The sequence below is a fragment of the Mastomys coucha genome, unplaced genomic scaffold, assembly GCF_008632895.1.
Source record: "Mastomys coucha isolate ucsf_1 unplaced genomic scaffold, UCSF_Mcou_1 pScaffold16, whole genome shotgun sequence".
In the NCBI taxonomy this organism is placed as follows: domain Eukaryota; kingdom Metazoa; phylum Chordata; class Mammalia; order Rodentia; family Muridae; genus Mastomys; species Mastomys coucha.
In genome coordinates this window covers 70,643,499-70,654,415 of record NW_022196898.1, presented here as the reverse complement: position 1 = coordinate 70,654,415, position 10,917 = coordinate 70,643,499, and the positions used below count along the sequence as shown (strand labels likewise).

Below are 10,917 nucleotides of genomic sequence, written 5' to 3'. Positions count from 1 at the left end.
CATACATGCATGTGTGTGTATGTGTGTGTGTGTGCACGTGTGCACTGTGTGTGTGTTTGTGTGTGTGTATGTATATGTGTGTATGGTTTGGGGAGACAAAACATAACATCAAATTGCGAGTTCAGTCAAGAAAGTAGAAATAGTCTCTTGGTAACATTTTTTTTTAGATAGACATCCCATTTTTAAATGGACATGCCATAAAGACTATTTTTCTATATAACATTTGTTTATGGTACTTCCTGCTATGTTAAATAGAACCACCTTCAATGTAACATTGTCTTCTTCTGTTTGAAGGAACTTTATTAACTTTTTTATAGTGCTAGCCTGTTAGTAATATATTATTCTAGCTTTTGTATGTTTGGAAGAAAAATCCATTTCACCTCTGTGTTTGAAAGATTAAGGAGTTGAAGCTAAGTGTGGAGGTGTAGGCCTTTAATCTCAGCTCTTGGGAGGTTGAGGCAGGAGGATGGGGCTTCCAAGATTAGCCTTAGGTGCATCACGGATGGGGAGATGGGGCCTTGCAGGCCTCGATGGTCTTCCTTCTGTATGTACTCCTATTGTTTCCAATGAAAATGTCTATGATCTCCACTTTTCGGTTTCCCATACAGCCTTTCCTTTGGCCACTCTTACGATTTTTTTTCTTAGTGTTGTTCATGGTTGCATGTGTTGCGTCTCTTGAAGCTGTCAGTTTGATGTTTTTCCTGTCTGTCCCTCCTTTGGAAGCCTCCAGACAAGCATGGTTGTTCCCAGTGGCGTGTGGCCTTCACTTTCTTTGTCTTTTTTCCTTTGTGTCATTCTCTGGATTCTGTTTCTGTTTCTGTGTCTTGAAGTTAGTTCTTTACCTTTTAAAAGTCTAATCTGCTATTTGTGATATTATATTTTTCATACTGGGTGTGGAGGCACACACCTTTAATCCCAGTACTTAGGAGGCAGAGGCAAGCAGATCCCTGGCTTCAAGGCTATCTAGTCTACAAACTGAGTTCCAGGATAGTTAGGGCAACACAGAGAAATCCTGTTTGGGAAAACAAACAACAAAAATATATTTTTTATCTTAGACATTCTAATTTTCATTAGTAAATATTTGATATGTGTCTTCATGTGTTCAATCTTAACCTTTAGTCTATGAATTGTTTTTCTGTGCTTATCTACTAATTTTACCCTTGATACAGAATTTTAGCATTCTATCTCCTCCCCTCTTTTTTTTTTTTTTTTTTTTTTTTTTTTTTTTTTTTTTTGCTTTAATGGCCACTAATTTTTATTGGCAGTCATCAAAGTTTTACTTTGTGAAGTTATAGATATTTTCTGGATTCCTAAACATAATCTTAAACTTTATTCTGGGCCAAGATTAATTTAGTTGGAAACAGTCTGGTTATTTTGGTGTTCTGGTTTCTTGAGCAGGGACAGTTTTATTTACTCTCAATGTTAATTTTTTCCAACACTACTCTTCTTCAGCCAGTGCTCTTGTGAACCTAAGTTTTCCACCTTGACTATTGAGCATAGGTCTCATCCTGGTCCTCCCATGAGCTCAGAGCATGATTTCTTCATGTGAGTTCATGTGAATGTTTCATTCCCTGGCCCAAGATGCTGTCCTGCTTATGCTCACTGGCTCACTGGGAGGGAGCCTGTGCAATCCCTGGGGAGGACTCTGCAGTGCTCTGCCCTGCCGGCTCCAGCAGCCTCCAGTGTGCAGATGTTGCTGCGGGCTAATTTGTAAGGCCAATTCTATTCAAGTAGACTTCCTGTCAGAAAACGTCTTGTTAATAATCAGTTTCATGATCATGATTATTTTTAAAGATTGCTCAGAAATAAAATGAGGAATCCATCTTGTAAGGCCATACCAATTTCAAATGCAGCTATGGAAAGGTATGAATCCAGTGAAAGGCAGTGAATGAATTTGTACACTGTGTCTCTTATTTATCATTTCAGTATATTTTTATAGTGTTTTGAAGTGAGAGATATGATCAAAGTTTATATTCCTTAGGGAAACTTACATGATTTTATGTACTTATTTTGGAGGTACTTAAGTTATATGTAGAAATAAAAAAAAAACCTGTATAATATCTTTTAGGATTATATTAAATAACTACATGCAAGAAATTAAAAAAAGGAATATTGTTAAAAACTAATTAGTTCAGCAGCTAGCTGAGACTTATTTTGTAACAGGGTATAGAATATAATTTTATGAAATGGTATAAGGGTGGATTATAATTAGCATAATTTTGTGATAAGAATTTTGTCTTAAGTTTTTATGATACTATATTGAATAATGTACAGAAAAAATATTATTTTGAAATTTTCATATATCTATACAATGTATTCTTGTCATACCCATCCCCACTTCCTCCCTCCAATTTCTCTGGGACTCCCCAGCTCATCTTCATTCCTGTTTCATGGCTTGGTGGTGGTGGTGGTGGTGGTGATCAGCAGCAGCTTCCTCCTTTCCTCCTTAGTCCAAATAGTACTGACATATGCATATGGAGCCCATGCCACAGAGAGGCCACCCCCACCCCCCAAAACAATTCAGCAGCCATTAGTCATCAATAGCTCCTTTACTGGGGGGTTAGGACTCCTATAGTGCCTTTCCCATTCATGTTAGAATTTTTACTGGCTTAATCTTGTACAGGTCCTTTGCAGATAACAATAGGGACTGTGAGATGACATTTGCAAAAACCATGTTACATCCAGAAGTCTGCATTTCAGAGTTCTTGTCTCCATCCAGCTATTGTTTCCACCTGGCACATTGGTCAGATAGTCTCTGCATTAACTGTTACCCACAACAAAAAGAAACTTCTTTAACTAGAGTTGAGAGCAACACAAATCCATTGGTATAAACTTAGATATTAGAAGTTAACTTGACAACATAACTATTTAATGTGCTCTACCCCTAGATCCTAATACATCCCAAGTCATGGCCTTTTGACAAGTTTACAAACCCATACATGAAATGGAGCAGACCCTGTATCCAATCAGAAAGCAGTTGGCTACTCCCATAGCTGCCATTGCCCCTGTTGCGTGAGTACACTAAATGAGGCAGGCAGGTCAATGGTAATTCACAGGGTCCAGTAAGACCACTGAGGATGTGTGTCTTCTCTTCGCCATCAGCTTGCATAGCTCCTTCCAGCACTGTGAATGCTAGCCAGCAGGTGGAGGGTTTCCTATTCTGTCCACTTGATTTTCTGTGTCCTGCAGTGGAAGTAAGTGGTATCCTTAGCGGAAGTATCTTACCATCTCGTTAATGCTGGGCAGCTAAATGCAGAGGTAATAACCCATGTGTCTTGAGGTGCCTCAAGTTAGGTGGTAGAGAGATAGCCATCCATGCCTGGCACTGAGATTGCCATTAAGAATACTCCTCTTGCCCATCCATGGAGAGCACTTCCGTTCAATCTCCTTTTTAAAAAAAAAAATCTTAAAATTGAATGACATTACTGACTTTACGAACTGATTGTTGACGGTTTCTTATTTACTGAAGAATTTAAATTTTCAGGTGCCAAGAAAATATTGAGTAGTTACTATATATTAGATCCTTGTCTATTACGTATACCATTTCATTTAACCTTTACAACTCCTGGAGATAGATTTTTATAGTAAACATTTGGCTGTCAGTTCAAGAACTGCTCAACAGAAGAGATGGGGCTGGAACCCAAGCCATCTGTCTTTAGATATGTGTTATTAGACATTTTGCTATCATGAATCTTCATTGTTTTTGTTGAGTCCTTTAAAAAAGATTTCAATCTTGTATTTTTATGATATACTGAGATAAGATATAAAGTTAGTATTACCAAATTCTTTACAAAACACTCATTTTGTTTTAATTAACCTTTTACTAACATCTTATTTTTAATTGAGAGAATTTAGATGTTTTAAGTGGGTTCTTTTAAGTTATATTATTTGAAGAAATTGCTAAAAAGACATAGGGAATCTTGACAAACTTGCTGTGTATCAGTTATGTGTCAGGCCCTGCACTACGTGCTTTGCATTTTGTTTATTAATCTTCCCCAAAACAGATATGTAATAATATTATTCCTCTGTGTATAATGTGGGTTGTATTAAGTTGGCTTTAGGTATTGGACTGATTTTTTTCAACTGTTACACTTTTTTGTAGTTTGACTTTGTTTCTTAGTAGCAAATGTCTAAGGAGTAATTGCCACGAATATATTCAAGTCATTGCTTGACCATCACCATGCTGAGACTCCTGTTAGCACAGAAGTCTTTCATTTAGTATATGTGGTCACACACATACTGGTCAGACATTCTTCTTGCTAAGATACACTGACTACTATTTATTACATCCTAGCTTTAAAGTCTAATTATATTTCCTTCCTAGGTTTCTGGTGTTTCCAAGTATTATAATCTCTTCCTCTTTCATGTCTCTGCCAAGTTCTCCATGTAGTATCCCATATATCCTGTCTGTGTGCAGACACTTAACTCAAAGCTTTGGGCTTTTTTGTGCTCTATTGCCATCCTTTTCATATGAATCAGTAGGAAGTTCCTCTATGTAGGGTTGTGCCTCCTGTTTGTAGTGATTATGCAAGTCCAGGTATGTACAGGAGATTAAAGAAGTTACTTACTATTTTACTGCTTTTAAAATGTCCAAATGTGCTTTTTTTTTTCCATAGTGAGAACAATCTCAGTTCTGCTTTTCATTCATATGTTTTTTTAGGTTTTATGGCAGTTAGATATATTCCGAAGAAGCCTGAGGGTTCTGACGGGACATATATGTCAGGGAGATGCCTGTATATTTTGTGCATTGAAGGTAACTATTTAGTAATTACTATTGATTCTCCAAAATTTTAATTTTGATGATTATTTAATTTGGTTGTGATTGAAGTTCATTGTCAAATAACGTAGTTTTGAAGATGAATGCTTAAAACATGGCAAGTTTTTAATCTACTTTTATGTTATACAATTAAAATTTAATTTTTTAAGTAATATGAAATTGTTGAGAATATTCTTCATTGTTTTGTAATTATTATTTATTTTAATGTCGGTCCTTAGCTACTACTGACTTCTAGATCCTACTTTCATTATTGGGTTAATGCAGTGAGTATAATTTGTAACAAACTCTGTTCTTCCTACCATTGGGATGTGGAAGCAGGTAAATTTCAAGTTCAAGGCTGTCTTAAGCTGCATAGTGAGATCCTATTAACATAAACAAACACAACAACAAAGCCCCATTCTCATGGAGTTTATATCCTTTTGTAGCATAGGACACAGTGTGTAAGCATATGTCCGGTGGTAAAAATGATGTGAATGGCCAAGGAGGAAATATTAGCCAGGAAAAACCAAAAAGTATTAAGGAGTGAGAAAAACCCTCACCAAAAGGTTGATAATTGACTCAAGACATAGAAAAGATGATCAAGTTTCAGTGAAGGGCCTTGTTGGAGAACTTTCCAGGTAGTCATAGAAACAACTTCAAAATGTTGATCAGCGAATACCAAAAAAGTCTGAGCACCAAAAGTATTGTGAGCAAAAGAGAGTGGTGAGAGCTAGGCCTCGCAGGTAAGGGGAGTTCTGCTGACCGCAAAGTAGGTCTGTCACAGAGGAGGAAGGATGGCTCAGTGTTTGTTGTACAATACAAGGACTTGAATTTGATTCTTCTGTAGTCCAGCTCTGGGAGTAAGAGGTGGGACGGGTGCCTTTTCTGTAGGGTGTTTCCCTCAGTCGTTCTTCAAGTTGTGTTTTGAGTAGGTCTCTAGCTGACTCTGGAGCTCAGTAAGGAGTCAGGCTAGCCAGCTTGTTCCAGAGACTCTGTCTCTGCCTTCTGCATTGCATGGTGACATTGCAGTCAGGCTTTCTGTGCCCACCTGGATTCTTCCATGGTTTCTGGGGGTTCAGATTCCAGTCCTCAAACCAGTGCTTTGCCTTCTGAGCCATCTCCTCGGTCCTTGAATAACTTTATATGGACCTGGGTATGGGTATGCTGTTTGTTTATGTTGTAGTAAAATTATTAAAGTGTCTATAAAGTTGTTTGCTTTCAACCTACTGATATACTTTTGATTTCTAGACAATATTTGCACAATTTCAACACAGTCGAGAAAAAGCACTTCCCTCAGATAACATAAGGCATGCTCTTGCAGAAAGCTTCAAAGATGAGCAGAGATTTCAGCTTGGCCTCATGGATGACGCTGCCGAGTGCTTTGTAAGTATCGCTGACAAACCTTAAGAACTTAGAAGAATAGTTTTTTCCTCTTGTGATGCAAATTTGGAAACAAAAAAATATAAGAATGAAAAATGTCAGGACTGTTGTGGGGAGCCGCAGCCGCCACCCTATATACGTATATTTTGAACACCTGGTCTCCGGCCAGAGCAGAGAGCATTGAGATAAACAAGCCTTAGTTGGAAAAGCTGAGTGCCTCTAGTTTGTGATGCAAGCTGGCATGAATTCCCGCAGTCTATTATGTTTTGCCATGTAGCTGATGCTGATTGGGACCAGGGAAAGTATTTAACCCACAAGGGCTGGGGGCTGGAGAGAGAGTAAGTATGTAGAATTAGGGCTGGTGATGGGTTAGAGGCAAGATGTAGATTTAGAAGAGTAAGTATGTAGAGATAGTAAGTATGTAGAATTAGGGCTGGTGATGGGATAGAAGAGTAAGTATGGGGTATAGAAGAGTAAGTATGATAGATAGGAGTAAGTATGTAAGGGTAGAAGTAAGATGTAGGAATAGAACTAAGAATAGGAATAGGAGTAAGTAGAAATAGTAATAAGTAAGATGTAAGAAGCAAGATGTAACTAATAAAATGTAAGTAGAAATAAGTAAGATGTAGCAAGCAAGATTACAAGGATCCTAATAAAACTGCATGGGGAAGAGCTTGGTGTTTGCTTCCTTATTTCTGGATGGCTGGGTAAGGCGGCCGACAGACTGTCAGTGTCTGTATATATCTTGTTCATCCTTCAAGACTAAACTTGAATCATTCTGTTGTTTCATGTTGTATATCTGATTATTTATGCTCTGATTTTTACTGTATGTTAGCTAACAAAAATATGCATATAGTTTTTTAAAATAGATTTTACATAATGTATATACTGACCCCCCAACTTTGTGTCCTATTTGGTTTTTAATCTTTCAAGAGCAGTCTGTACTGCCCAAATACTTGTAGATGTATAGTTCCACTGGAGAGCCGCTGACCTACCAGACGCTACACTTGGAGGAAACTGTCTCTTCCTCTCCCAGTAACTGACTGTTGCCAAAAACTGTGTGCCTAAGGGTGGGAACTTATGCACATCTCCCCTCTCTGTGCTGAGATTTGACCTGGCTTCAGTTTGCACAGGTTTTGAGTACACTATCAAAATCTCTTGAGTTCACATGTGCAACTATTCTGCTGTGTCCAAAAGACAATGTTTTCGTGTAGTTGTCCACTACTTGTCTTGACACCCTATCAATGATCCATGAGCCTTAGAGGAGGTGGGTGTGTGATATGTATGTATAGAGATATAATATCACATATATATAGTATATATATATATATTCATTAGCTTAATTGGAAAGCTCCAGGCCAACGAGAGACATTGTCTCAAATGATTTTGCTGGTGTTCCATCACATGCATGTGCAAGTGTGTACTTTTTAAAAACATTAACCTGATTTTACTTAATATGAGATTGCTAGGAATATTAGAAATTCAGTTTCTGATACTGAATTTTATGCATTAACTAGTATTTAAAATAAGGCCTTATAGTTCTTTCATTGATTTTCCTTTTAAGCTAGCATTGCAAAAGGTGAGTACTTGAACATTTACAGTGATTAAAGAGGAAAATTGAAAAGCTAGCAGTTATGACATTTCTGCATTTATACTTTGGAAAATGTTCAGTTAAAGGTAATTATATATTAAGATATTCTCTGCAGATCAGAAACTTATCTCACTTGTGTTTTTTAAATTTTTTAATTTAAACATACAGGAAAACATATTGGCGAGAATTCATTTTCACCTGGTGCCAAACAGGGATGCAGACATGTGCACCTCTAAATCTTGTGTGACTCATCAGAAGTTTGCTATGACTCTGTATGAACAGGTAACATGTCTTAGTTATCTTTTTAAATACTGGACTTCTGTCTCATGAGTAATAGATTGAGCGTATGTTTTTCCCTGCAGTGTGTGTGCCGCAGCTGTGGAGCATCTTCAGACCCTCTACCCTTTACTGAACTCGTGAGGTACATTTCTACAACAGCCCTGTGGTAAGACCTCTCAAAGGATATTTAACAAAGAGGCTAAGAGCACATTTAAGCACATTAAGCATTTATTCTGAGAAATTATAACATAGTATGGATTTTCCTTTCTGACATTATCAAATGTGCTTTAATAAGAAAGCCCAGGAGGTAGCTTTCTTGGCTGAAGGCTTAGAATTTAGCTTAATATAGGTTACCTGAAGTACTTGACTAAGGTTTCGAATGTCGGTTTGAAATACATATAAGTAATTTAGTATGTGTCTTGTGGAAGCTAAGGCTAAATATGGAATTCATTTGTTTATATAACATACATATGACCTGACAGTAATTTTATATAGTATTTGTAGTGAGCCTGCATCTTTTTTTATTGGTACGTTTTATTGCATTATGATGAGAAAAGATACATAATTTGTTAACATTTAAAAACATATTTTATGTAAATAAAATTACATCACATTCTTGTGTCCCTTTTGTACCCCAACTCCTCCCAGAGAAACCCTTCCATAACTGCCATACCTTTTGTTTTTTTTTTTTATTTTGTCATATTCTTTAAAATTTATAAAGTATTGTAACAATAAAAATGAGTATTATAAAAGTTGTTTGATATAAAACAATGAGTTGAACAGTCTTATGTAGATGCTTGTCTACAGCAATACTGAAAATACCTATGTTTTTCTCAATATAAATTTTAAATAACTCCAAACATACTAACTGTATATTTTAAAATAATACATCACTACTAGTATTTTTTTTAAATGAACATAAATAGATAAAGTCGTTTTGTTTTTAGTAGAGCTTAAAGTCTTGGCTCTTACTGTGGTACAAGCCCAAAATAAAAACAGTTTTTAGACATTGGAGTTCATTGTAATAAGGCTGTACTTCAATGACCCTCACATCACCTAAGGATTTTACCTCCATTGTAGCTAAGCTAAAAGTTGACAGTTCTGCTGTGCCAAGGAATGAATTGTAGGCACGATTTTTGTATACATATTTCCTGTTATGGTCAAAGCTATTTGACTTGAGTGATTGTCTTCATTCTTAGCCCACAGGGAACAGGTTACATTCATTTAAGAAATGGTGTGTGTATTAAGATGGTCTGTCCATGAAGTCATTCACCAACTGTTTCAATGAACAATGGTTCTGCTTGGAGGGTGGCATAGACATTAGGTGAGGGTAAGGATCTGGTTCATTGGCTGTGATGATTTTAAAAAGCATTCATCTCAGAGAAAGAGTAACTTATAAAGTCCTCTTTTCAAAATTGATACAATAGTTAAAAATATCAAGCAAAGCATTCAGTCTCACTCTTTGTTGTTCTCTTACAAGCCACCTCCCAATTTAATTGACTATATTTCTTTTGGTGAGCCTGCATCTTAAGTGAAGCCCATCACATGAACATAGACTTAGAATTTACCATTCATAACATGATATTAGCTCTCAAATTTCAGATTTTGGAGCATTTCAGACTATATACATTATATAATAAAACATGTAGGATTTATATCTCTAATATTTATAGCAGACCTTTGAACTAGGAAAATGACCTTAAAGTGATAAACTCATTGGTAAATGAGCTGCACAAGATCCTTCATCTGTACTAAGATGACCCCTTTGTATTGGCCTTGTTTCTGCCTTTGTCTCCTTTACAGTGATCAAAGCTAGGATAAAGGGAAAAGAAAGGAAAACATGAGTATAACCTTAGGTTATTGTATTTGAGATCTCAATAGTCACTGTAAAAGTTTGCCTTGCTTACTGTGTGCCTGTCTGCCAGCTCCTTCCCCCTCCTCCTCTGTGAGATAGCTAGATAAGATGCAAACTCTGATTCGTCAGTCAAAGTTACTTCAAGGTCTTTATCACTTTAATGAGCTTAATTTGGTAAATCTACCTCATAGGTAGATGGATTAAGATAGAAATCCAAGTCTGATTATAAAATGTATGTATCATTACTCTGATACTGTCAGTTTTGTTATTTCTGAGTGCTTTCTAGTGTCCTTGGGCAGTGTGTTAGGGGAGTACTTTTGGTTACTAAATATTTCTTAGTGGCTTAGTTCAACCATGCACCTATGAAGCATATAGTAGAGTTAGAGCATCTGGGATGGAAAGTAGTGATGGTGTGTGACCTGTCACAGTTTCCTTTGAAAATGCTTAAATAGTTGTTTTAAGGTATTACATGCCTTGATATTTTACAGTGTGAGGGATAGTTCCCAGTAATGTAGGAAAATGTCTGTCCCAGCTCTAACAAGGCCATTAGTATTCACAATACAAGCAAAAGGCACAAGTCTAGCACTTGGGTAACTCTGCTGGAGTCCGCCATCCCCTAGCTGAAACGCTTAATTCTGCCTCTGGCAACTTTAGGCAAAGAAAGAAACTTCTACAATTTGTACTTGTTAGGGTAGAATTTAAATTCAAACTTCTTCTTATTAATTAGTAGAATAAAAAAATTTATATTGTAACTACTTCCACATAGAACCTTTACCCTCATCCAGGAAGTCTTAAACAAAAGTATAGCTGAACAAGGTGACACTTACCTATAATCTTAAGTGTTTGGGGCCTGGGTGGGAGAATTTCAATAAGTTTAGGCCATTCTGGGCTAGATAGAAGGATGATATCTCACAAAGTAAATAAGTAATTAAAAAGGATACTCTCTTCCTGTATTCCAGACTTCTGCGCTAATAACCATTTATCAGAGGGAAGGGCAAGCCAGCCTAAATATAGCCATCTCCTGAGAGGCTCTGACAGTATCTGACTAACACAGAT

The 10,917-nt window shown here is 36.7% G+C and overlaps 1 protein-coding gene across 3 annotated transcripts in view; it reads left to right on the top strand.

Moving 5' to 3' along the window:
* The window catches only part of Usp53 (ubiquitin specific peptidase 53), a 58,423-nt gene that overhangs the window by 16,677 nt on the left and 30,829 nt on the right, over window positions 1-10,917 (top strand). For all 3 annotated transcript variants that reach the window (XM_031375342.1, XM_031375343.1, XM_031375344.1), the window contains 4 exons: window positions 4,661-4,753; window positions 6,005-6,139; window positions 7,896-8,009; window positions 8,090-8,172. In XM_031375342.1, the coding sequence (XP_031231202.1) occupies window positions 4,661-4,753; window positions 6,005-6,139; window positions 7,896-8,009; window positions 8,090-8,172 (425 nt within the window). The remainder of the gene's footprint in view (window positions 1-4,660; window positions 4,754-6,004; window positions 6,140-7,895; window positions 8,010-8,089; window positions 8,173-10,917) is intronic.